The sequence below is a fragment of the Miniopterus schreibersii genome (genome assembly GCF_964146895.1).
Source record: "Miniopterus schreibersii genome assembly, chromosome: 14".
NCBI classification, from domain to species: domain Eukaryota; kingdom Metazoa; phylum Chordata; class Mammalia; order Chiroptera; family Miniopteridae; genus Miniopterus; species Miniopterus schreibersii.
The window spans coordinates 9,277,455-9,305,296 of NC_138114.1; the positions used below are offsets into that span (position 1 = coordinate 9,277,455).

Below are 27,842 nucleotides of genomic sequence, written 5' to 3' on the forward strand. Positions count from 1 at the left end.
CCAAAGAGAATAAGGTGGGAAGTGTTTCCTTCTCTTCTATTTTGTGGAAAAGTTTTTAAAGGATTTGTATAAATTCTTCTATAAATATCTGATAGACTATACCAGGGAAGCCATTAAATTCTGGACTTATTTTGTTGAGAAGTTTTTTGAAATTATTATTACTGATTGAGTCTCTTTACTTATTATAAGGTTGGTCAGATTTTTTATTTCTTCTTGAGTATTATCAGTAAATTTGTGCCTTTGTGGGATTTTGTGCATCTCATCTGAGTTATACACAGTTGTTTATATATTTCCTCATAGTAATTTTAATTTTTGTAATGTCAGTAGTGATGTCCCCTCTTTGATTCTTGTTTTTGATATTTGTTTTTTCTCTATTTTTTTATGGTCATTCTCACTACAAGTTTATTAGTTCTGTTGATAGTTTCAAAAACTAACTTTTGGCTTTATTAATTTTGTCCTATTTCACATGTTTCTGCTCTTTATTATTTACTTCCTCCTTCTTGCTTTGGGTTTACTTTCCAGTTTCCTAAGTTGAGTGGTCAGGTTGTTGACTTAAGATCATTCCAGCTGTGGCTCAGTGGTTAGAGCTTCAGCCCACACCCTGAAGGGAAGTGGGTTTGATTCACGGTCAAGGGCACGTACCTGGGTTGTAGGTTCCATCCCCCGCCCCAGGCGTGTGCAGGGGGCAACCAATGGGGTGTCGCTCTCACATTGATGCTTCTCTCTCTCCCCTCCCCCCTCCCCTCCCCTCTCTCTAAAAATCAATGGAAAAAATATCCTTTGGTGAGTATTAACAACAGAAAAATCATTTTTGTTAATATAGATGTTTAGAGCTATAAGTTTCCCTCTAAGCACACATTTGTGAATTTTCTAAATTTCCTCTATTGATTTTTCCAAGTCTTATTGTTTGACGTCTCTTTCTCCCTTCCATTTTATCAACTAGCTTCATGTGTTTTTTTAAGTGTATGCACTTCAACCATTGTTATATCTGATGGACTGTCATTAATATGTTTTACTGTGAAAGAAGTAACACTTCTCGTCTTGTTTTTTATTTAAGTATAGCTGGCACACAATCTCACATTGATTGTATTATTTTCGGGTGCACGATACGATTCATCCTTCCTTGAAGCCCTCCCCGGGATGTGTCCCCGACGACCCCGGGAGAGGGGAGGGGAGGGAGGCGCCACGCGGGGGGGTCAGCGGCGCCGCCCGGGCGCGGGGACGGGGCGCCACGGGCCGGGTGCTCGCGCGTTGGCTCCGTGACGTTTCCAGAGCGCGGGGACTGCGGGCTGCCTCGCTCCGCAGCTCCGGTCTAACCCGCGCCGCGCAAAGAGCCCAGCGGCACCCATAACTTCTGGGGAGCCCCTGGCGGAACCGGGACCTCTCTCAGACCTCCCCAAACTGCCCAAGGGCTACGAGAGGCTGCGCCCCTCCGCCAGTCCCGAAAGGCTGGGGCGCAGAGCGGGGTGGGGGCGGGGTGGGGGGAGGCAGCCCCGGCCCGGCGAGCGGCCTCCTGCGCATGCCTAGTACCGCCCTTCCCTCCACACCGTCGCCTTCGCTCTCGGTCTCGGGCCTCGCGCGGCAGGCGGGTGCGGGGCCGGTGTCAGCGGAGGAGGGAGCGCGGGTGAGCGCGGGGCGTTCGGGACGGAGGCGGGCTCGCGCGGAGGCTGCCGGGGGCGGCGTGCGGAGGAGCCCTGGGGACCCCCGGTCGGGACGGGGAGCGGGAGCGCCCACGTGACCAGCCCGGCGGAGCGGGGGGGGGGGGGCGCGGGGCGCCGTCCGCGGGCCGGGTGTCGGGACCCCGCCGTGTGCCCGGCAGCGCGGTGCGGGTGCGGCCCCGCGGCCACAGCGGCCTGTTCCACCCGCGTTTCCCCGAAGGACGGCTCCTGGCCCCCCGCTGTCGGTTCCCGTGCGCAGCGCCGCCCGTGGCGCCCGGCCCCGCGCCGGGACGCGCGGCTGCCGTCCCGACCCGCGCTCGCGCTCGCGCTCGGGGAGGATTTTGGAGAACTACCTGTTTTCGCCTCGCTGTCCTCCTGCAGGTTAGCGGCTTATTCAGCTTGAGCGGTGCTCGTGGCGAGGTCGGGAAGCCAGGTAGCCAGGACTGACTGTTTCCACGCAGGTGGAAGGAGGCGTGTGCGAGAGACCCCTTGGAGAAATGGCGGCAAAGATAAATGGCAACATAGACCTTTCCCTGAAGCGCTGCTCTGTATAGCTTTCTTCGGAGTCACTGACTAAAGATTTAGTAAAGTTACGAGGAACAAGGATAAAGAGCTGAGCCCTCAGAATTCTTTACAGCAGGTTTGGTGAGGGGTTAGTGTTCCTTCCTTCATTAGGTTTTAATCGGGTTTGTTATTAAAATGTTTTTGTGAACACCAGGAGAGATTTAAACTATTAAAAAACCCATAGGAAGCAAATACTTATATTAACGCACTAAACATTTTATGCCCAAAGCTGTACGATTATATTAGAGTCAGATAGGTGGTCCTTCATCGTCCCCCTGTACCTTCTGAAGGTCAAAGGGGTCTTGACAATCTTACTGACTACTTGTGGGGGGGGTCAGTATGGCTTCATAGGGCAGGAGACTTCAGGAGCTGCCAGGCAGGCCAGATCTGTCATGACTCCTTTCTTCTTGTAACCCAGCATATCTTCAGAGTTGTCTACATTTTCCCAAGAACACCAGAAAATGAACAAATCCCAGGTAAGTTGTCTGTCTCCACTTTATTTTACAGTAGACTCTGTCTGATTTCTAAGAATCTATACATTAAGATGGGAAATTGGTGCTAAATATCAAACTTCACAGGAAATGTAAAGTAACAGATCCGTAGCAGGGCCATGGTGGCTTGTAGATTTATACTGATTGTTAATATACATTAGAGTTTCTAGGTAGACTCGCAAGTATGTCTCTGATATTTCTGATAACCGTGGTGGAAAGGAAGACACTTGGATACAGGAAAATTCTGTTCAGGACACAATGAGTGCCTCAAACTGTTCCTCACTGGAAGCAAAAGGGTCCAGGACCCTTTTGTGGTTCAAGCAGTCAGTTTCAGGATGGTCTTGTTTGTTCCTAGAATAAAACCTAGTATGTTTAGAGGAATGAATGGCCTGCATGTCTGTTGCAAAAACTCTCCGTAACTGTTTTATCTTAGCTAGGCTGTGTGTATAAGGTGTGCAGCAAATGGTTAAAAGTTAAGTTCTCTAGTAAATGTTTCAGAGTTTCTCAGTCTAATTTCACCCCATAGCATTCTGTCTTGCCTCTTCCCCTCCACTCTTTAGAATCTACCCGGGTAAAGGTCACCAGTGACTTAATCGTAGTTGCCTATCCTGAGCAGCGGCTACGTTACCCTACAGACTAGACTGCTCTCTCCTGGAAGGTCTCCTTTGTCTACTTCTCCTACCATCTCCCAAAAGAGGGCTCGTGTTTGGAGTCTTCCTCATTGTGTCCCTAGTCTAGTTCTAAGTTTTCATCCCTTGTCCGCTAGTCTTTCCGTTTTATCTCTGTGTACATTGAAGAAATATGTAGATAGTTGAGCAATACAGTTTATTGTTTTGGGTGCTTTTAAAAATATGTATTTCTAGACTCTAGAGCAGTGCTTCTTGAAGTGAGGTTCTTTGACCAGAGCAGCAGCATAACTTGTTTGAAATGCAGATTCTTATGCCCCATTCCAAACTCATGGGAGAGAAATTCTGGGATGAGACCCAGCAATCGTGTTTTAATAAGGCATCCATGTGATGCTGACACCTACTAATTTTGAGAATCACTGTTCTAGAGTCTTATAATTAATATTTTTGAGTTGTAGAATATGAGGATTTCTAATTTTTCTAGGTATATTATTATTAATTAGAAGACTACTTTTCTCTCCAGATATAAAAAATTACTTCTATGCTAATGTGTGAAAAACTTCACTGTTTAATTAATTATTATTATTTTTTAAAATATATCTTTAGTGACTTCAGAGAGAGGAAGGAAGAGAGAGAGAAACATCAATGATGAGAGAGTCCTTGATCAGCTGCCTCCTGCACACCCCTCACTGGGGATTGAGCCCGAAACTCGGGCATGTACCCTGACTGGGAATCGAACCGTGATCTACTGGATCATAGATTGATGTTCTCCGGCTGAGCCACGCTGTCCGGGCTTATTGTTTTTTAATCCTCACCTGAGGATATTTTTTCTGTTGCTTTTCAGAGAGAGTGGAAGGGAGGGAAAGGGGAAGAGAGAGAGAAAGAAACATGCCCCAAATGGGGCTGGGGATCGAGCCTACAATCGAGGTACGTGCCCTTGACTGGAATCAAACCCAAGACCCTTCAGTCCGTGGGCTGATGCTCTAACCACTGAACCAGACTAGCTAGGGCTCACTGTTTAATTTTCATGTGTCTGATCATTGAGGTTGTAAAACTTTCATAAATTTATGGCTTTTCAGGTTTTCTACTGACTTTTGTGAGAACTCTCTTTACTCAGTATGTTTTTTTGTCTATTAACTTAACAGCATGCTTTCTGAAACTTTTATACAACCCTTCGTGTCTTCTGTCTTTTATTCTTGTTTTCCTTACCCCATGGGCCTAATGAAAATTTTTCAATATTTTGTCTAAAAATAAAAAAGTTTAAAAAATATTTAGTACCTTAATCCATCTGGAATTTTTTTAAATAGATGTGATGAAAGGATCTTATTTTATTTTATTTTATCTTAATTTAATTTTTTATTTTTATTTTTTTAAATTTTTTTAATCCTCACTTGAGGATGTGCTTAGAGAGAGGAAAAGAGAGAGAGAGAGAGACATTGACATCGATGTGAGAGAGAAGTATCCATTGGTTGCCTTTTGTACACTCCCATGCCGGGGATCAAACCCGCAACCCAGGTATGTGCCCTGACTGGGAATTGAACCAGCAAGTGTTCTATAAACCATTTTGCTAATCTCTGAACAGTAATCATGGTAAGGATTAGTTCCCATACATCTTTTTCCATGTTACCTAATTCTGAACATTTCAGGGTGAACAGATCTTCCAGGCATCAGTGTCATTTAAGGATGTGACTGTGGGCTTCACCCAGGAGGAGTGGCAGCACCTGGACCCCAGTCAGAGGTCCCTGTATAGAGACGTGATGCTAGAGAACTACAGCAACCTCGTCTCAGTGGGTAAGGTCTGTTACTGTGTGATTCTAAATGGCATTTGAAAGTTTTTCTAATTATGAACCATAGAGACACTGTAGAGTTCAATGACAGTTAAGATTAGAATTCAGGAATCAATGTTGATTGATCACTTTTGGACACCAGGAAGGTATCTGTGTTTACCTCTCCAATGAATGTTCAGTGGCACCTTCATTGACCAACTCCAGAAGCTTCCTCCTCTTTTAGAGCCCCTGCAGTCTAGGCTGCCTGGTCCAAGTCCTAAATTATTTCACTTTGACAGGGTATTGTGTCACCAAACCTGAGGTGATCTTCAGGTTGGAGCGAGGAGAGGAGCCATGGATATTGGAGGAAGAATGCCCAACCCAGAGATTCCCAGGTATGTTAATGTGTACTCTACGGATGAACGTCAGGGGCTTTATTTTCCTCTGGTTAATCCAGAGGTTCACAACTTTGAGATGTTTTTTCATGAATATCTCTTTAGAGGTCCTTGATCCTTGGAAATGACTAAGAATACTGACTATGGAATCAAACATCCAGATACCACTATTACAAAAAAGCTTCTCCTTTTTGATTCACTTGTTGAATATTTACTTTTCTTATATTTACCAACAGTCCAGTTTTTGCCCATTTTGTCTTTACACTGTTTATTTCAGTTATTGTATATTTTTCAGACAATTCAGTTGCTCACCTTACCTCACTGCCCTGCATTCCTGCTGTTATCAGGCTTTCTTTTATACACTCATTTTTTGACTCAAATAATTTTTGAGTACATGCTATGTGCCAGTCATTTTCTAAGAGCTGAGAGTATATTAGTGAAAAAATAATGTCTCTTAATGAGTTTATTCAAGTAGTGCTAATGGCCACAGGTACATGAAAAGATGCCATCATCATTAATCATTAAGGAAATTCAGATCATAGTTGCAATGAGATATCACTTCACACCTGTTAGAATGGCTAGCATCTAGAAGACAAGAGGTAGCAAGTGTTTGCAAGAATGTTTTAAGAAGGGAATACTTGTACATTGTTGGTGGGAATGTAATTGGTTCAGCTACTGTGGAAATCTGTGGAGGTTCCTCAAAAATTAAAAATAGATTTACTTGATCCAGCAATTCACCTCCTGGGTTTGTACTGAAAGGAAATGAAAACAGAATATTGAAGAGATAAATGCACTACCACGTTTATTGCAGTCTTAGTCACAATAGCCAGATACAGAAACAACCTGAGTGCCCATAAGTGGATGAATGGATAAAGAAGATATGGTAAATATGTATATATATGTGTGTACACACACACACACACACACACACAGACACACACAATGGAACATTATTCAGCTATGACAAAAGAGGCCATCCTGCTATTTGTCACAACATGAATGTACCTTGAGCACATTGTGCTAAGTAAGTCAGACAAAGGAAGATAAGAACTGTATTGTATCACTTATTTGTGGAATCTAAAAAAGCCAAACTTTCAGCCCCGACCTAGGATCCAGGAGATCGAGGTTCAGTTCCCGGTCAGGGCACATGCCCGGGTTTCGGGCTCGATCCCCAGTCAGGGTGTGCAGGAGGCGGCCGATCAATGACTCATCATTGATGTTTCCACATCCCTCTCTCCCTCTCTCCCTCTCTCCCTCTCTCCCTCTCTCTCTCTCTCTCTCTCTCTCTCTCTCTCTCTCTGAAATCAATAAAGATATATTAAAAAAAACCACAAACAAACTGGAAAAGAGCCAAGTAAACCCAAAGCAAGTAGAAGAAAGAAAATAAAGAGCAGAAGTTAGTGAGGTTGAAAATAGGAAAAGAATAGAGAAAAAGAATGAAACAAAAATCTGTTTTTTTGGGGGGAAAAACAGTAAAATTGATACACCTTTAGCAATATTGACAAAAATAATACTGACAAATATTAAAAAATCAGCAATATCAGGAAAGAAAGGGAAATCATTTCTGTACCTATTAACAGGATAATAAGTGAGTGTTGTCAACAATTATGCCCATAGTTTGACAATTTAAAGAAATGGAACAATTCTTTAGAAACCCCAAACTATCAAAACTTAATCAAGATAATATACATAATTTGAATGGCCTATAGATTGTCATAGAAAGTGTCATAGATAATTCTAACTAAAGAAATTTTAAATAAAAAGCTCCAATTGAAAAGAAATGTGGAATATCATCACTGGAGAATTTTACAAAACATTTAAAGAATTAACAATGATTTTACACAATGTCTTCCAGAAAGTAGAAGATGAGGAAACACTTCCTAAGAAGTTTATTATTCTGATACTGAAATCATACAGAGATAGTACAAAAATAATAAAACTACAGGTCTATATCTCCCGTAAATCTAGCAAAAATTATTAACAAAATACTAGCAAATAGAAATCAGCCATGTAGAAAAAGAATTATATACCATGACCAAGTGGGATATATTCCAGGTATGCAGGCTGTTTAACATTCAAAAAATCAATCAGTGTAGTCCACCATAGGCTAAATAAGATGCTATTATACATTGTATTGCTTTCTAAATTTTCTTTCAGATTGTTCATTGCAGGTATATAGAAACACAACTGATTTAGGGTGTTGATCTTTTACTCTGAAACTTTGCTGAATTTTGTATTAGCTATACCAGCCTTCTTATAGATTCCTTAGGTTATTCTGTATTTAGAGGGAACCTTCCTTAGTTTTTCTTTAAGGTCTTTCTTTCCCTAACCTCAAAAGCAGATGATGACATAAGATGAACATAGATGCAGAAATTGAAACAGAATCCAACACTGTATAAAAAGAATTAGATACCATGACCAAGTAGGATTTATTCAAGGTGTGCAAGGCTGGTTCAACATTCAAAAATCAATTAATAGAATCCGCCCTATCAGCAGGCTATATAGAGAAAAATAATATGATCATATATATTAATTGATGCAGAAGAAGCATTTGACTAAATCCAATACCTATTCACGATCAAAACTCAGCAAACTAGGAATAGAGGGGAATTTCCTCAACTTAATGAAAAACATTTATCAGTAAAAACCTGTTATTGTCATACTTAATAGAAACTGGATGCTTTCTTCATAATACAAGGAGCAAGGCAAGGATGTCCTGTCTCAACACTCTTTCAGTGTCCTACCTGAAATTTTAGGTCATGCAATAGACAGGAAAATAAAAAGTATACAGATGGCTCTGGAAGAAATTAGACTCCTTTTTCACAGAGGCATGATTGTTTAAGTAGAAAATCCTCAAGAAGTGCAAATTTCTGGAACTATTAAGTTATTTTAGTAAGTTTGCAGGAAACAAGCTTAATATTCAAAAGTGAATTGCTTTGTCAATATTTTACTTATGTCTTTTTATTGTTGAATTGAAATAGTTCTTTCCATATTCTATAGGTACTTCAGTCTCTAATTAGATATGTAATTTGCAGATTTTTCTTTCATTTGTGGGTGGTTATTTCACTATCTTGACTTCGTACTTTGCAGCAAAATTTTCATGAAGTACAATTTATTATTCCTTTTTTCCCGTTTGTTTTTGGTGTTATATCTAAAAGGGTTCTGCCTATCCCAAGGACACAAAGATTTACCCCTATATTTTAAGAAGTAAATAACTCTTCCATTTAGGTCTGACCCATTTTGTATATGGCGTGAGGAAGGGGTTTGTTCTGTTTGTAGACATCCAATTGCCTCAGTGCCATTTGTTGAAAAGCTATTTTTTTCACCATTGAATCATGTTGGCATACTTATTAAAAATGAACTGAACATATTTATTAGGATTTATTTTTGGACTCTAATTTCATTCCATAGATGTATATATTTGTACTTATGCCAGTACCTCATCTTTTTTTATTTTTTATTTTTATTTATTTATTTTAGAAAGAGAAAGGAAGGGAGAGAGAGAAACATCAATTTGTTGTTCCACTTACTTATGCATCCATTAGTTGATTCTTCTATGTGCCCTGACTGGGGATGGAACCTGCAACCTTGGTGTGTGGATGATGCTCTAGCCAACTGAGCTACCTGGCCAGGGCCCTGCATTGTTTTGATTGCTGTAGCTTTGTAGCAGATTTTGAAATTGGGAAGGCTGAATCTTCCAACTTTATACCTTTTTCCCCCCAAGATTTTTTGATCATTTTCAACTCCTCAAATTTTCACATGAATATTTATTTGTTATTTATTTATTTATTTATTTACTCACTCTCAAGGGCAAAAAGTAAGATGTAGACCACAGTTTCTGCCTTGGCCCCAGGGGCTGCTGTAACAGAACAGTTTTGATTTTGATACACATCAATCTCTCTTTCATCCCCTCACCTTCAACTCCAGCTGCCCAAAAACTCCTTAAATGGAATAGGAAGACAGGTCTCTGAAACTCAACCCAGCTGGGACTGCAACCCAGCTGGTAGGGGACAAAAGAGGCCATCTTCATCCCTACTCCCCTACCCTTAACACCCTTCTCTGGGTGCTCTGTGCTTCCCTGAATGTTGAGAAGAAATGCCTACCAGCGAATCTGAATGCAGATAGGCTTGAATGACAAGTGTCTTCCCAGCTTTGGCCTTCTGGGCGCTATGACTGGAGAATCACTTTCCCTCTCCAGGGGTCACCTGCCCACCCCCCATGGCTCCAGACACCACTGTCCAACCCCCACGCCACAATTAGGCAAGAGGGGTTTTTGAATAGTTGGTATTAATTCTTTTAAAAATACTTGGTAAAACTCATCAGTGAAATCATCTGGACCTGGACTTTTTAAATGTGAAGCTTTAAAATTACTAATTCCATGTTTTAATTTCTTAAAGGTTTTTCCAGATTTTTTAATTTTTTTGAGGCAGTCTCTCTAGTTTTTGTTATTCTACGAATTTTTCCATTTCATCAGTTATCTAATTTGTTGGCATACAGTTGTTCATAGCATTCCCTTATAATCATTTTTGTATTTGTACTGTACAAAATGTCCCTCTTTATCTCTTATAACATTTTGTGTTAAAGTGTATTTTGTCTGATACAGTAAAGTCTCTCCAGGCTTCTATGGATGTGTGTACATGTTGTGTCTTTATTTTTTAAAATTTCAGCCTATTTTTGTCTTTGAGTCTGAAGTGTCGTTTGTTTGGATTTTCACATTTTATCCAAACTTGCTTTCAGTCTGAAGAATTTCTTTTTTCTTGTAAGGGTGGTCTGGTAGCAGTGGATTCATGGTATTTTATTTTATTTTATTTATTTAATTTTATTATTTTATTTATTTGTTTCTTTTAGTTTTTTAATCTGGATTTATTTATTTTACCTTTAGTTTTGAAAAATAGTTCTATTTCGGTTGACAGGTTTTGTTTTCCCCAGCACACTGAATATGCCATCTTACTTCCTGGACTCTATTATAGTTTCTTATGGTGAGTCAGGTGTTAATCTTACTGGAGTTCCCTTGTATGAGATGAGTTACAGTTCTCGTCATGCTCAAGAAGTTTTCTCTTTGTCTTTTTAAAAAATATTTTGACTATGATGCATCTTGGTGTAGATCTCTGTGTTTATCCCATTTAGAGTTTATTTATCTTGAATTTGCAGATTGATGTCTTTTATCAAATTTACAAGATTTTTGCCATCATTAGTTTGAATATTTCTTGTGCTTATATTTCACCTCTCTTTCTGGTACTCCCTTAGGAACATGTTGGTGGAGTTAATGGTGTCTACATATATGAGTCTTGGTCCTGTTTTCTTCATTTTTATTTCTCTCGGTTTTTTAGATTGCATAATGTCTGTTGGTCTGTCTTCCAGTTCACTAATTCTCCTTTCAACTTCAATCTACTGTTGAGACCTAATGAGTTTCCATTATAGTTATTGTAATTTTCAGATTTAGAATTTTTATTTCATTCTCTTCTTTATCTTTATTGATATTCTTTATGTGCTGAGGTGTCATGATACTCCCTTTACTTCCTTAAGCCGTTTCCTTTTGAACATATCACATATGTATACTATATTTTGGATATTAACTCCTTGTTAGAGCTTTTGCAAATACCTTCTCTCATTTGGTTGGTTGCCGTCTTTGTTTTGATAGAGTCCCATTCATTTATTTTTGCTTTTACTTCCCTTGTCTTTGGCGTCAAATTCATAAAATCCTTTCTAAGACCAAGGTTCATAAATGTAGTACCTATGTTTTCTTCTATGATTGTTTTGGGTCTTATATTTAGGTCTTTGATCCATTCTGAGTTCATTTTTGTATATGGGGACAGACAGTAGTCTAGTTTCATTCTTTTGCATGTGGCTTTCCAATGTTCCCACCACCGTTTATGGAAGAGGCTTTATTTTCTCCATTGCATGTTTTTGGCTCTTTTATCATAAATTATTTGTCCATATACATGTGGAATCATTTCTAGGCTCTCAGTTTTTCCTCATTGGTTTGTGTGTGTATTTTTCTGCCAATACCATGTTGTTTTGATTATTGTAGCTTTGTAATGTATTTTGTCCAGCTTTGGTCTCAGAATTGCATTGATGGTTCAGTGGTGAGCACAGCAGCCTTTCTAGGTAATATTTTTATTGGTTTTTATTTTATAACTCCTTCAACTTTAGTTTGTGTTTCCCTTCTCACCAGAGAGCCAATTACTAGAGAGTTGTTTGTACGTCCAGAGGGAAGCTCATTTTTTCTTATTAATATCTAGTTTTACTGCATTATTACCTGAGTTTGTTATCTATGTCAGTTTTTGTTAATGTTTCATATACACTTGAAATGCAGGTATATTTTATTATAAGTTTAATAATACATGTCTTATTGATTATTATATTTGTCCTGTTTCCCCATAACTTTTTGTTTTGTTCTGTCTTGAAATTTTCTTCTTAGTATGCTTCCATTTTTTTCTTGCATCTCTGAGTTCTGCTTCATGAGCACTGTTTGGTCTCTAGACACTCATAACTGTTATTTTATCTATTCACAGGACTTTAGCATTTTAAAGTGTTTCTTTTTCCTTCCTGATATCGAAATTGCATCTCTCTTTTCATTTGTCTGGAATAATATGTATTATCTCTTTGTTTTTAGCCTTTTTGAATCATTTTTTTAAAGTCTGTTCTTTACAGCATAGATTTGGGTTTTGCCTGTGAAAATTGTTTTCATTGATGAGTTAAGTCCATCACATTTAGTGATATGACTCATTTGTTAAGTCTCAGTTCTCTCCTATTGTTACATTTAATGAGTGTATCACATTTACCGAATTTTTCTATTTGGTATATTTCCTTTGTTCTTCTTAGAGGCAGGCAGTTGGGAAATTTTGGCCTTTTTGTCCCAGTAGGTACTTTTGTTTTGATATCTCTTATGTTTGCCTTAGTTGCTTATTTTCTTTTCTTTTTTTTTTTTAAAATATATCTTTATTGATTTCAGAGAGAGGAAAGGAGAGGGAGAGAGGGAGATAGAAACATCAATGATGAGAGAGTCATTGATCGGCTGCAGCCCACAACACGAGCATGTGCCCTGACTGGGAATCGAACCCTGATTGCCTGGATCCTAGGTCGACGCTCAACCGCTGAGCCACGCCCGGCCGGGCAGTTGCTTATTTTCTTACTTAAAACCTCTATTTGATTTTTCAGGTTTTAGTGACCCCCTTCAGGCTCTATTATTTATGTGACTGTCTTTGAGCTTATTCTTATTTCTTCTTTTTTCTCTTCTGTTCCTAAAGATTTTTTAGTTGCATTACTTTTGCTTCAACAGAACATGTAACATTTATATATTATTTTTTATCCTGTTCTCTGTTTTGGTCTTAGATCTACATCTACGATTAAATATATCCAGTGCTCATTTTTTTAAATTTTTTTTTGCCAATCAAATCTTGGTTGCTTGAGGTTTGTTCTCTTCTAAAAGGCTTCATGATCATAGTAGTACCTAAGTTCTTCACTTTCTAAACTGGTTTGCCTCTTTCTATTTCTTTGATGCTTAAAGGGTAAGATGGCTGGACATTCAACCCTTGACTCCTACTTTCTTTTTCTGAAACAGTGTTGCTCCACTGATCCTTGCTTTATTGGTCACAAAAGTCTATTGCCAAACCTACATTTTTGTTTGTTGAGACTTTGTCTTTTTGTCCAGACGGCTTTTTCTTCATTTTTTTAGGTGTAGTAGTTTTGTTAAGGTATATCTGAGAGAGGACTGTTCCAGGTCAGCTTTCCCAGGTTCGTGATGGTCCTTTTGAATATGTGGATCAGATCTTTCTTTATTTTTGGACAGTTTCTTAGATTATTGTTTTTAATACTAGATTTTTCCCCATTGTTTTGTTTTTTCTTTTTAGAGATTGCAGTCATACATACATATGTACATATAATTGTATTTTAAATTTAAAAAAATTGCGGACTATTTCATCCACAAATTTTTTGGATCCAATTTTCTTTCTTTAGTCTTGTTTTCTTTTTTTTAAATCCTCACCTGAGGACATTTTTTTCCATTGCTTTTCAGAGAAAGTAGAGGGAGGGAGGGAAAGAAAGAAACATTAATGTGAGAAAGACATATCACTTGGTTGCCTCCTGCATGCGCCCTGACTGGGGCCGCGGGTCGAGCCTGCAACCGAGGTACTTGTCATTGACTGAAATCGAACCCAAGACCCTTTGGTCTGAGGGCTGATGCTCTAACCACTGAGCCAAGCCGGCTAGGGCTGTTTTTGTTCTTTTTTCTGTTTCCATGCCTTTTTTTTTCAATGCTATCTATTAAAATTTCAGTCACATCTGTTTTCTCTTTGGGTTTTCTATTTGTCTGTTATTTTTCTGCTTGGACTTCTGTAGCAAAATACCACAGACTGGGTGGCTTAAATAACAAAAATTTATTATATCAGAGTTATGGAGCCTGAACGTCTAAAATGAAGGCCCCACAGGGTTGGTTTTTAGTGAGGCCCCTCTCCTTGGCCTGCAGGCAGTACCTTCTCTCTGTGTCCTCATGTGGCCTTTTCTCTGTACTTGTGTGGAGAGCAAGCAAGCTCTGGTGTCCCTTCTTTTTCTCATGTGAACACTATTCATATTGGATTAGTGCTCCACACTTATGACCTCATTTAACCTTCCCTTACCCCCTTAAAGGCCCTATCTTGAAATACCATCACATCTGGGATTAGGGAGACTCATTTAACATATGAATTTGGAGGGGGGCATAATTCAGTCCATAACAAGCTCCTTGTAACTTAAGTCCTATTTTCTAAGATCATTTTGTTGTTTTTACAGTTTTATTCCTCACTTCATTCAGGCCTTGCCTCCTTGACTCCCATCTACTACAAGTACCCTCTTTGGGATTTCCTAGTAGTCTGAGCTTATCTGTCAGAACTGAAACATCATCTCAGCATTTTCCTACTGACAGTGGGATTTTCCTTTCTCGAAGTAATTGTACTTGTACTTAATTATCTTTAAGTTCTCTCTATTCTTTTACATGTGGTTGCCTTAGTCTATAGCTAACTTTTTCCATAGATTTGGGCTCTATATCAGTTTCTTCTATATTTGCATATTTATTTCCTTAGTGGTGATCTGCATTTAGTACCATTCTGTAGCTCCTAGTTATGCTAAAGTCATGGGTTAGTATAGGTAATTTTATTGCTCTACTTATATAGATCCTTGTAGTTCTTTTGGAGGATACATGATGAGAGATTCAGATTTAAGCAGTTACTATTATTTCTCAGACATTGGAAACTAAGTGTATGTGTCCTAATAGCTAGTTTCTTCTCCCTTCTTCCACTATGGCAAGTTTTTTTTCTTTTTTCTTTTTTTCCCTCACCTGAAACATCCCAAATAGAAAAAAAAATATGTACTTGCAATTATTTTAATCCCTGGAGACTGGACAAGACATCAAAGTCAGCTACAACATAAAGCATTTGTATATAGGTCACGTTAATAAGAAATGTGTTAATATTTATATAGGTAAGATGCATTTTTCTTATTTTTAGGCATTTGGAAACCTGATTACATGAAAGAGAGGAGCCAAGAAAACCAGTTTCACCATGTGTGGGAAGTTGTGTTCATGAATAACAAAATGCTGACTGAAGAGCAAAGTAATGTAATACGAAAACCATTTAACTTGGATACAAATTTTTTTACTTCCAGAAAAATACTCTGTCAGTGTGACTCATGTGGAATGAGTTTCAACTATATTTCAGGATTGATTATCAATAAGAAAAACTATTTAGGAAAAAAGACTGATGAATTTAATGCCTATGGAAAGTTGCTACTCAATATTATACATGAAGAAACTCATATTAGAGAGAAAAGTGAATTTTTTAAAAATGGGAAAACTTCCAGTCATATTGAGGACCTTGTTCAACACGACAAGGTTCAAACTTTGCAGCAAAAATTTGAATTTAACATATATCGAGAAAATTTTCTTGAAAAGGCAATATTTAATACACACAAAAGAGAAATCACAGATGGAAATGATTGTGAGTATAATGAATATGGAAGAACATCCTGTGAGGATCCATCCTTGTTATTACATCAGATAATGCCCTCAAAGGAGAATCATTATGAATTTAGTGTTTGTGGGAAATCCTTATGTGTGAATTCTACCTTTTTGAAGCATCATGGGTCATATATGAAACACTGTGAATGTAGTGAAAATGGGAATAATTTCAGGAAGAAGTTATACATCTCACAAGTTCAGAAAACTCATAAAGGAGAGAAACACTTTGAATGTAATGAGTGTGGAAAAGCTTTCTGGATGAAGTCACACCTCACTCGACATCAGAGGATACATACGGGACAGAAATGCTTTCAATGTAATGAATGTGGAAAAATGTTTTGGGAGAAGTCAAACCTCACTAAACATCAGAGGTCACACACAGGGGAGAAACCCTATGAATGCAGTGAATGTGAGAAAGCCTTCAGCTACAAGTCAGCCCTCACATTACACCAGAGAACACATACAGGGAAGAAACCCTATCAATGTAATGTATGTGGGAAAACTTTTTACCAGAAGTCAGACCTCACTAAACATCAGAGAACACACACAGGACTGAAACCCTATGAATGTTATGAATGTGGTAAGTTCTTCTGCATGAATTCACATCTCACAGTACACCGGCGAACTCATACAGGTGAGAAACCCTTTGAATGCCTTCAGTGTGGGAAGTCTTTCTGTCAGAAGTCACATCTTACACAACATCAGAGAACTCATATAGGGGATAAACCCTATGAATGTAATGTATGTGGCAAAGCTTTCTACCACAAGTCTGTACTCACCAGGCATCAAATAATTCATACAGGGGTGAAACCTTATGAATGTTACGAATGTGGAAAAACCTTCTGCTTGAAGTCTGACCTCACAGTACATCAGAGAACTCACACAGGGGAAAAACCCTTTGCATGTCCTGAATGTGGGAAATTCTTCAGCCATAAGTCCACCCTCTCTCAACATTATAGAACACATACAGGGGAGAAACCCTATGAATGTCAGGAATGTGGAAAAATCTTCTATAATAAATCATACCTAGCTAAACATAATAGAACACATACAGGGGAGAAACCATATGAATGCATTGAATGTGGGAAAACCTTCTGCCAGAAATCACAACTCACTCAGCACCAGAGAATTCATGTAGGGGAGAAACCCTATGAATGTAGTGAATGTGGAAAGGCTTTCTGTCATAAGTCAGCTCTAATTGTACACCAGAGAACTCATACAGATGAAAAGCCCTATAAATGTAATGAGTGTGGAAAATCTTTCTGTGTGAAGTCAGGACTTATTCTACATCAGAGAAAACACACAGGGGAGAAACCCTATGAATGTAATGAATGTGGGAAGTCTTTCAGTCACAAATCATCCCTCACAGTGCATCACAGAGCTCACACAGGAGAGAAAGCTTGTCAATGTAATGAATGTGGGAAAATTTTTTATCGTAAATCAGACCTTGCTAAACATCAGAGATCACACACAGGGGAGAAACCCTATGAATGTAACACATGTGGAAAATACTTCTCTCAGAAGTCAAACCTCATTGTACATCAGAGAACACACACAGGAGGAAAATCTTGTGATTGAAGTGAATATTAGAAATGTTGAGTCACAATTTAGCACCCACTACACTTCAGAAAGTTCACCCTGTGGAGAAAGCTCTGTTGACATTCTGAATTCAGTAACTTTTGTCCACAAACAGGCCTTATTTTACTTCAAAATAATGATATGGGACAAACTCATAGACTATAACAAATAGAGGACAGTCTTGTTAAGTAGTAACATTCCATTGAATGTCAAATAACTATTATTGCTATAAAACCCTACAAATGTTTTATTTTGTAAAAGTTTTTAGCAAAAATTCAAAGTAGGTTATGTCAGAATTTATACTAGAGAGAAATCTGTCAATTTGAAGCATATAGTTTGAAAAACTTATTTAGATGTAATATAACATTAATAGTTGTGTTTTGGTTTTTATGTCAGAATTTTGTAATTTATGGATGTATATTGTACAATGTAAAGCTTTAAAACAAAACAAAAAAGAAATAGCAAAATGAAAAAATAGAATCACAAGAAGTTGCAATAATAGTACATAGAATTTTCATGTGCCCTTCACCAAGCTGCCTCTGATGATTATATCCTACCTAACCATATTACATTCTCAAGTACAAGAAATTGATGGTGCCCTACTTCTGTGTCAGATACAGATCATATTCAGATTTCCCCTATTTTTACATGTGCTATGTGTGTTTGTGTGTGTAGTTCTATGAAATTTTATCACTTTGCACAACCATCCTCATAATCAGGTTACAAAATCAAAAAGAAATCTAGAACCTGTATTTCATCAGGTTTACAAAGGAATAAGGATTTCACCACAGGAAGTTTTCTTGCTTTAATTATACCCTTTTGCATTCCAAATCCTGCCAACCATTTGAATATGAAGCTTTTTAAAAGCAGAGATAAATTGAGTAATCAGGGCAGCCACATTAAATGCATACATGAAGCATCCCTTAAGTTCACAGGACTTATGTGTGTATAAGTGCTATATTACAAAAACTATATGTGTTTCATATGCATAATGGAACTCAATATAATTGTGAATAGGAAATAAGTATTCCTAGTTTAGTAGTAGTTACATCAGGTACATTCCCCATGTGTGTAGGGCCCAAAGCAGTAGTTTAAAAGTAGGACTGCAAAGCTAATGTCAACCACTTAAAAGTTATAAATAAAAACAACAACAAAAAAATAAAATGTAATCTGTGCATGAGGAGGTCTAGGTCCTAGTCTCATTGCCTCCCTTTTTCATTCAGTTCATCTTAGCCATGGGGTTCCTTGAGTATACATATGTGAATATTCTAGCCATAAGCCTAAACTTTATCCAAACCCTCTAATCAGTTGCCCTCCGAGACTGGGTCCAGGAGAGAAGTCACAGACAAACTAGATGACACTTGGGTGTAAGCTGGGCTGTAAATTCAGGGGTCTGATATACCCAGAGAGGTATCTGGACCCTTGGAGACATTTGACTATATGAATGGGAGGGTTGAGGCTGGAGCAGGGACAGGGTAGAGCTAGACCAGGCCTTTTATTGACTGTGTATAGCCAGTTACATCATTAAGTTACACAAGTAATCTAAGATTATACAACCTAGTGATCTTAGAGTCTAAATAAATAGTCTAAACTTCCATCTTAGGAAACTAGAGAAACAAGGACAAATTAAAGTAAGCAAAACAAAGAAATAGTAAGGATCAAAGTGGAAATCAGACTGAAAACAGAAAATCTATCGAGAAAATTAGTAAAGCCAAAAGCTTCTTTGAAAAAGTCAGTAAAATTGTTAAACCTCTAGCTAAGTTAACTGAGAAAAAGAGAAGACATAAATTGCTAAATCAGAAATGAAAAAGGGCCCTTAACTCCATGGGCATGAAAAGGAGTATAAAGGAATATAGTGGACTCTGTGCCTACAAATTTGATAACCTAGATGAACCAATTCCTTGAAAGACACGATCTGCCAAAACTCACAGAATTATAAAGCTGAATGGACATGTATCTATTAAATTGAATCAACACTTAATATTCCAAATAAAAAAGTATCAACCCTGATGGGTTCCTTTGTGAATTCTAACAATATTTAAGAAAGAAATACCAATCCTCTACAATCTCAGAAAGTAAAAGCAGAGGGAATACTTTCTAATTCATTCTGTGGCTGGCATTACCCTACTAGCAAAACCAGGCAGACATTACAAGAATGGAAAACTGCAGACCAATATTGCTCATGAACAGACATGCAGAAATACTGAACCAAACAGTAGCAAATTGAATCCAGCAATGTATAAAATAATTATATGTCATGACCAGGTGGGATTTGTTCCAGGTATGCAAGGCTGAGTCAACATTTGGTAATCAATATGACACATCACATCAGCAGGCTAAAGAAGAAATACCATATGGTCATGTTAATAGATGCAGAAAAGCATTTCACAAAACCTTTTTAAATTTTTATTTTTTTAATCTTTACCAGAGGATATTTTTTCCATTGCTTTTCAGAGAGAGTGGGGGTGGGGGGAGAGAGAAACATCGATGTGAGAGAGGGACATCAATTGGTTGCCTCCTGCACACACCATGACTGGGGCCAAATCTGCAACTGAGGTACGTGCCCTTGGCCGTAATAGAACCTGAGACCCGTCAGTCCACGGGCCAATGCTCTAACCATTGAGCAAAACCAGCTAGGGCAGCATTTTGCAAAATCTTAACACTCTCATTATAAAAATCTAAGAATACAAGGGACTTCCTTAACTTGGTAAGGAACATCTACAAAAAAGCTATAGATAATATGCTTAATGGTAAGAAACTAGATGCTTTCCTAGTAAGTTAAGGTGCAATGTAAGGAGGTCCTCTGTCACCACTCCTTTTCAACATCCTCCTTGTCCTAGCTAATGCAGGAAGACAAATGAAATAAAAGGTACACAGACTTAGAAGGAAGAGAAAACTGTTCACAGATAACATCATTATGTAGAAAATTCCAAAGAATCAACAACAAAACTTCCTGATACCAGTAAGCAATTATAGCAGGGTTGGAGGAAGTGATGCTTGGGTGGGTGATAAAAAGAAATGAGTGATGCAGTAACTAAAGACATGGAGGAACCTTAGATGCATATTGCTAAATGAAAGGAGCCAAACTGAAAAGGCTTTATAATGTATGATTCCAACAATAATGCATTCTGATAAAACTGGAGACACATAAATATCTGGGGTTGCTAGGGTTTGGGGGTGGGAGTGGAAGGGATGAAAAGGTAGGTTACAGAGGACTTTTAGGGCAGCAAAGCTACCCTCTAAGATATTCTAGGGGTGGATACATGCCATTGGTTTGTCAGGAGAATGTAAAATGGTAAACCCTGATGTAAACTATGGACTAGTAATCACATATCAATATTGGCTCATGGGTTGTGACAAACGTACCACCTAATGCAAGATAATTATAGGGGAAACTGGAGAGGGTTAGAGGTGAAGGGGTATGTGTGAACTAGTACTTCTCAATCGTTTTGTAACCTACAACTACTCTACAAAATAAAGTATATTAATTAAACAACCCTGTGTGTACATATCTCTAAGGATACATTTTTAGATATTTACAAAATTCAAAACGTCATCCAGTACCAGTTTTCCTGTAGTGGGGGAAATGCATTCTCAGAAGTCATCTATTGACAACCATAAAAGTGTGTTTCAGTTACCGCTTTCTGCTTTTCTAAGCCTTAATGTCATTTTTTGTAATTATCTTAAATGTCTTACCTCTTTTTCTCTTTATAACATCTTGTTTCTGTATGGAAGTTTTTTGTTTGTCGGTTATATGTTTCTGTATTTTAACTATAATCATCACTAATGAACATTTTAATTGTTTTTATAGTCCTGAAATATTTCAAATTATAGTAACTGTGGCCTGAAATTCATACCCAATATCATAGACTCTCTTGACACCTGAGGCTGGCAGGACTTCTGATGACCTAGCTGCAAGTTTCCCTCCCTGTTCTCTTCCCACAGACAAGGCCCTGTGCTCAGACTACCCCCTTCCCTTCCCCAGGAAGACCAGGCAGAGGCATAGTTCTTGCTTATTCCTGAGAAGGAAGTTTCACTTTCCTCCCAGCCAGCAAAATTATTCAAACAAGCCAGTCACATCCTCTCACAGCACCAGGGGTCACTGCACCCTCTTGCTACTACAGAGCCACTTACCATGACCCCAGTTGTTTCTTCTGTTCCCAGGTGTGACACCTGTGTGGCCCTGTGTGGCACGTGGTGTCCCCCTCACTTGGTGGGAGAATGTGCAAGGCTGGGAAACTTATGTAGATCTCATCTGTACGTTGTCAGGTATGTTCATTCCATTACCCTCGTGCAGGAATTCCTCTATCAACAGTGGGACGCAGGCTGTACAGCTGGCTCGTGAACAGGACGGTTTATTCAAGAACAGGGTCACCTATTCCGTGTTGACTGATTTCTTTTGGCTAACTAACTGGGTTCATGAAATGGCAAAGCCTCTTGGGACAGAACCAGCCATTGCTGTCGGGCTTGCACTTTGGTCTGTACAGCACGGCGTTCTTTCTTGGGTGTCATTATCTCTTACCACCCCAGCAGGCTCTCATCCTTAAGAGAACTTTTTTTGGCTAACCGTTGGGTGGCTTGTCATTGGGTTCAGTCTGCTTGATAGGTGGTCTCTGAGGCTCATGCCTGTAAAGGCAGTGACCATACAGCACCCCAAATGGTGAGCATTTGAGCCCCACCTACCAAGGTTCTGGCTAGGGCGCTCTGGTCACTGCATATATAGCCTGGTGACCATCCCTGGCTGCTTGCGGTAGCCATACATACTGCTGTATTGTGCACGGTTGGGATGGGCATGCGGATGGCCCTTGGTGAAATCTGTGAAAAGGTAGGACATCACCACTCCAGGGAGAAACGAGCACGGCACCACAGTTGCCTAATGAGCTGTCACCGTTTAGGGAAGGGTAGCAGCTCTCCCCAACTCCTCTGCTGCTCCTTTTCTTTCCGCCATCTCACACACTCCTGACGCTCAGGAATATTGAAGTGCACATTCATGATGTCCCAGGGCCCAGACACTGATGAGAAAAGAAAAGGGGACCAGTCCCTCTCAAATTACCAGGGGAGGTACCCTAACTGCTCTTCCCATGGAAAACCCCTAGCCAATGTACCTGGGATTGGTTAGCGCTGCTGTTTACCAAGACACCAAAAGGCTAATCTTACAATCATGGGGCTTGGTGGCCTTGACCCAGGTCATAGACAAAATGACCTTACTGTTTGTGGACCCTGCCCCCAGAGAGATTGATTGGCATTTCCTGGAGGAGGGAGGCAGCTATCTAAGAGGCAGCCTGCAGGGCTCTTACTTTCTCCTATAACCACCCAGAAGATCCATGACATAGGTGACTGGATAGACACTAAAACTGGAAGCTGAGATTCTACATGACTGGCAATCCAAAATATTCTGAGGGAATTTGTAGGGAGATGAGCGACAGTGAAGGAAACCTCATGGCAGAAAAAAGAGGCAGCCATAGCACAGGATGTTCCGTCAGTGAACCTCGGTTTCGGGCCCAGCATGCTTTGCTTCACCACTGTGCTGCTTATGTCTGTTCAGGTCCTCTGCCCATTTTTTTTTTTTTTTTTTGGTAATCCTCACCCAAGGATATTTTTTCCATTGATTTTTAGGGAAGGGAGGGGAGGGGTGGGGGGAGAGAGAGAGAAAAAAAAACATTGATGAGAGAGACACACTGATTGATTGCCTCCTGCATGTGTTCCGAATGGGGCAGGGTATTGAACCTGCAACCAAGGTACGTGCCCTTGACCGGAAATCGAACCCGCAACCCTTTGGTCTGTGGGCTGATGCTCTAACCACCAACCAAAATCAGCCAGGGATCCTCTGTCCACTTTTTAATCAGATTGTTTGGTGGTGTATGAGTTTTTAAATATATTTTCAATATTAACCCCTTGTCAGAGCTGTTGTTCATAAATATCTTCTTCCATTCAGTTAGTTGCCTTTTTGTTTGGTTGGTGCTTTCTTTTGCAGCCAACATAGCTTTTGAGTTTGCTATAGTGCCATTCATTTATTTTTGCCTCTACTTCCCTTGCTGTTGGGGTCAAATTCATAAAATCACCTCTGAGAACAAGGTTCATAAGTTTAGTACCTATTTTTTTTCTATGTAATTTATTGTTTCAGCTCTTTTATTTAGGTCTTTGATCCATTTTGAGTTAATTTTTGTATATGAGGACAAACAGTAGCGTATCCTCATGGTTCGAGGGGAAAACACCCACCATATGGTACAGGAAAGACATTAATTCAAGTGTGACTTAAGCTGGGGATTTTTAAGCTGTATGAAGCAATTGTTGCCATGGAGAAGGCCCCGAACCTTGATGATCCTGATTGGAGGCTCATGAGAAAGAAATGTATAAGTTTCATCAGAGAAAAGAGAAATCCTCAAGTAGAAATGTGAATCAATGTGGACCTGTAAGTTTGGCCATTTCTCCTTGACTGGACCCTTAGAAATCTTACCAAGGTGGCAGACCCTGGAGTTTTTGTGGGATTTATATCCCACCCTCAGGTACACAAGTGTCTTACCAAGGTACCTTGAATAATGCCTACTTTTTACACAGGAGGTTCGATCAGCATTGTGTAATCATTGTGATGGACCAGCAAGATGCATGGTGGGAGAAAAAGACGATCCAGATTTCTGTAGACGAGACTGATACAGGGATGAAGAGTTGCTATATCCCTCAGGTAGAGCAGTGAAGGTGTATTACTGGCCTTCCCAGCAGAAAGCAAACTGTCTATGATTGTATCTACAACCAGGTATAGGGGAAAAAGCATTTGCCACTAAATAGCTGCACACCAGGTGCCTAAGGAGTGTGGATTTGTTCCAGCAACAAAACCACATCTGGAGACACAGTGACAAGTGAAGTCACCACCTGATTACATATTTGATAATCCCCTGTGATTATCTAAGGTACATAGTCTTCTGCATTGGCCAAATAGGTAATTTGAATGGAGATGTAGATATCACCACCCCTAGATCTTTCCAGACCTTGACAGTGGCACAAATATCTGTCATCCCTCTAGGAATGCATTATTGCTTTTGTTTTTTTATCTTCATAAGCAGAGGCAGTTCCTATGACTTCTACATGGCTAGTTTCGCTGTAATAGCTCTCACTTGACAAGTCAAGGAACCAATGTGGGGATTCAGAGAATTTCTGGTGTCTCTATTCCAATTATGCATTTCACAGTTGAGGAAGGAACTACATTATGGGTTTGGAACCCACTGGGTCCGCTGTAAGATAGACAGTAGCTCAAATTCCATTGGCCACTTGACCTCCGTGAGCCCCTACTCTGAATGGTGTACTACAGTGACTTAGGGTCACTAGGAATTACCATCAGTTCAGAAGCGGTGTTTGGGAATTCCCAAAAGTCTGATTACTTCCTCTACCCAATGCACAGTCACACTAGTAAATGGTTGTAGGTTCTTTTGGAGAATGCTGGGAGGAAGGTTAACAACATACATTTTGGGCAGTGTAGTGGGTTCTTCCTCAAGCAGACCCAGACACTCTGCTATTCAAGAGACTCTCTGGTTCTGTAAACTGGCTCAATGCTGGGAATTGCCTGAGAGGGCATGACTCTTTTTATGATTCAAGTCATACTTCTGCTCATTATATTTGGATGTTTTCTACTTAGATGAAGACTTTAGTGGGCTTTCCATCTATTTTAGTTCTAGTTACACCATGATCAATTAGTGTACACCAAATATCTCTGCAAGCTAAACTATTCTGATCACTGCTTTGGCTCCACTGTTCATAACAGTAACCATGTCCATGTTTTTGATGATTAAATGCCTCACTTTGCCCCTGCCACTTTGGGGTTTCAGCATCCCCATTGGACTTACATTTACATCCCCATTAGAAGATAGCAGTTCCCTTTGTAATTTCTGACTTATAGGGAAGATCAACCACAGAGTTCTTCAAGGACTTGGGGCTTGCCTGACAAAAGGCATGTCTTCTGGGCCTTTCAAGGTTGGTGAGAAGTCTTACATAAATCCATTCTAGCTCAGCTGGTGTGGCTCAGTGGCTGAGTGTTGACTCATGAACCAAGAGGTTACCAGTTTGGTTCCCAGTCAGGGCACATGCCTGGGTTGTGGGCTGGGTCTCCAGTAGGGGGCGTGCAGGAGGCAGCCAATTGATGTTTCCCTCTCATCAATGTTTCTATCTATTCCTTTCCCTTCCTCTCTCTCTAAAAATCAATAAAAACATACTAAAAAAAAAAAAATCTAACATTCCAATCTTCGTAAGCCTTTGGATACTTTCCTCTATCAAGTCAGCTTTGACATTTCATTTTCTTTAGTGTAGGTCTATATTTTGTTCAATCAAATCAAGCAGACAGTAAGAGCCATTACTAGCCCCTCAAGCTAAAATATTCAATCTAAAATATCAACTTAGTGGGCCCATGTCAATAAATTTAGCCTGATCCACCTTAATATTCTTTTTACTCTAATTCCAAACATATTCCCAGATTTCTATTAATATAAAGTTGTAAAATTGTACAATTCTTTAGGTGTGTAGCACAACTCTTCATGGGTCACAATTTGAACTCTTTGACATCTGATGAGACTTATGTCTGGTTATAGGTCTAGAAGCAAGGAGAGGCAGTGAAAGTAGGTCCTGAAGATCAGAAGTCCTTTCCAAGACAACTGTGACAGGAGAGACCATAATAAGTTCTTTTTTTTCCCCTTTCTTTCATGATAGTTTCATAAAGCCAAGAGAGGCTAAACTCAGGTAGGAGTGGAAGGGCTAATTCTGTTATCAGGTAAATTGGTGTGCCCTCTTTCACACTGAGTGGGGTCCTTACGATACCTTGAGAAAAAGAATTTTCTGAGACTCTCATGGGAGGATGAGTGATTTTTATTTGTGTGGAATTACATCTCTAGGTTTCCAAAGTCCCAGTCCAGTCATAGAAGAAGTGTAGCTGGGGTTTCCATAGAGCTAGAAGGAAAGCCAGTGTCCAGAATTTTCGTTCCATGTTACAGCCAGGCCCAGTATAGGTACAGTCCATTTAGTCCGCTGTGTGTGGGGATCTGCATGGCTGTGGGCCATATGGGTGAACACAAGAGGGTGTGCCCCAGGCAACGGGAGTGCCAAGGGGCCCAACAGCACATGAGCACAAGAGCACAAGAGAAACCAAAAGAGTGAACTTTGTTTAAGGAAGTAAATACCCCAAATTTCATGCCTTTGCAGTGGCCGTGCCCATTCTGGCCAATGAATTATTCCCAGGTGTGACTGACAGGCAAGTACCTTCCTCACGTCACCCCAACTTTACTGGGCAGGTGTCTATCACCTCCCTGTCCAGCCTCTTCCAAGCCCAGTGGTCCATGGGGAACAGACCAGTGGCTCCCTGGGGATTGTAAAGCTTTAGCTTCCTGGTGAAGCTGTCTAAATGACATACCTATAATATGTGGCCTTCCCTTTGCTCCTTTTCTGTTTTTAATAACTAGGTTAATTACAACGGTATCAGTTCTGCTATAAAGAAAGTTGAACATACATTGAAACTATTTATAGGCATTGAAGATGCTCAGCTTCTTTGAAATCTACTCCTCTCTCCATCTCAGTGTTCAGGATCCCATTCCTTCCCAATGAATGCCCTAATAAGAGACCCGGTAAGGTTGGAAACTCAATTTGCATTGTAATTAAGCCACCCAAAGGGTTTGTCATTGGGTTTGGTTTTCATAAATCTCAGCCCTGAAGATTTAGGGGTTAAGAACTTCTTTAAGGGTATTTATAGAAGCTTATATAGTCCATTTCATGGGTCTTGAGCTGGGGATTTAAACCCCCGAGCTTCTAGTGTCCTTTTCCCAAGTTCTCTAGAATATTTAGAAGTAAACAACCAATCCCATTGTATTCCTTATGTTCAATAAAATACTTGATCCCCCAGAGCTTTGCTTTGTACAGGCACTTGATTACAGGTGTCTAAAGGTAATCATTTGAGTAACTGTATTGATACTGCGTACCACTGAGACAGAGTCATTAATCATTTTAAATATAAATCTAAGCATATTGCAGAATCTAATCCAGAAAACCCACACCCAATTCAGAGAAACAAGACCCAATTTGGTACAAATTTATGATTCAGGCGGGATTTAATTAGAGACACAGAACCTTTAAGAGAGTGTGCATGCCTAAAGGGATTTGTTACAGGGCTTTGACCTTATGCAGTTGTGGAAACTGGTTAAGCAGTCTGTCTAAAGTGGTTGTCTTTATGTTTGATGAAGACATTTTAAGACCACAGGGCAGATAGTAAGGAAAGGAAGATGCATGTGACATGGAAGAGAGAAAAAGCAAGCTAGAACCCATAAACATGAGTGGAGCTCATAAGGATTTACTAAAACCTGGGGCAGGTCTCATGGCCTCTGATCTTGATGGTGTGATATTTTAGAGAAGCTGGGCCCCTTAGTCATAGAGGTAATCACATATACCTGGTAATCACACACCTGGGGTAGGCACTGGAGAAGGTGGAACAGTCATGTGCCTAGTGCTGTCTCATGTCAATGAGGTGGTCAGTAGATCAGCAATAGCATGTGTGAGCTACAAAATGGCTGTTACATCTCCTATGCCCTCCAAATAATGCACAAGAATCTGTGTTGTGGTCCATCTCAATGGGAAACCTACCAGAAAGGGAATTCTGGGAAAAATAGTTCAGCCTAGCTAAGGTAACATTATAAAGCAACTACATTGGTCTATTAAGGAACTGTGAAATACATTCAATGAATCACTAATATTTTTAAGGAAACAAAACATAATATCAGAATTTATTATTGGTATGGGTAAATA

The 27,842-nt window shown here is 39.6% G+C and overlaps 1 protein-coding gene across 7 annotated transcripts; it reads left to right on the plus strand.

Moving 5' to 3' along the window:
- The first annotated feature begins 1,539 nt into the window (after positions 1–1,539).
- On the plus strand, positions 1,540–18,700 carry LOC308566754 (uncharacterized protein). Of its 7 annotated transcripts, XM_081157424.1 has the most exons (7): positions 1,579–1,624; positions 1,879–2,039; positions 2,120–2,310; positions 2,641–2,698; positions 4,986–5,130; positions 5,405–5,500; positions 14,983–18,700. In XM_081157424.1, exons 4-7 carry the CDS (start codon positions 2,684–2,686, stop codon positions 17,067–17,069), a joined length of 2,343 nt encoding a protein of 780 aa, XP_081013550.1. In that variant the 5' UTR covers positions 1,579–1,624; positions 1,879–2,039; positions 2,120–2,310; positions 2,641–2,683; the 3' UTR covers positions 17,070–18,700. The 7 variants fall into 7 exon arrangements, with proteins under 7 accessions (XP_081013552.1, XP_081013551.1, XP_081013549.1 ...); XM_081157426.1 differs by lacking the exon at positions 1,879–2,039 and having other exon boundaries at positions 1,540–1,624; positions 2,040–2,298; XM_081157425.1 differs by lacking the exon at positions 2,120–2,310 and having other exon boundaries at positions 1,549–1,624.
- Positions 18,701–27,842: the final 9,142 nt, after the last annotated feature.

Bases quoted from the DNA above. Each gene is read 5' to 3' on its own strand.
- LOC308566754 (XM_081157426.1), top strand. The intron at 5,131-5,404 runs GTAAGGTCTGTT...TCACTTTGACAG, and splicing joins CAGCAACCTCGTCTCAGTGG to GGTATTGTGTCACCAAACCT. The intron at 5,501-14,982 runs GTATGTTAATGT...TCTTATTTTTAG, and splicing joins CCCAACCCAGAGATTCCCAG to GCATTTGGAAACCTGATTAC.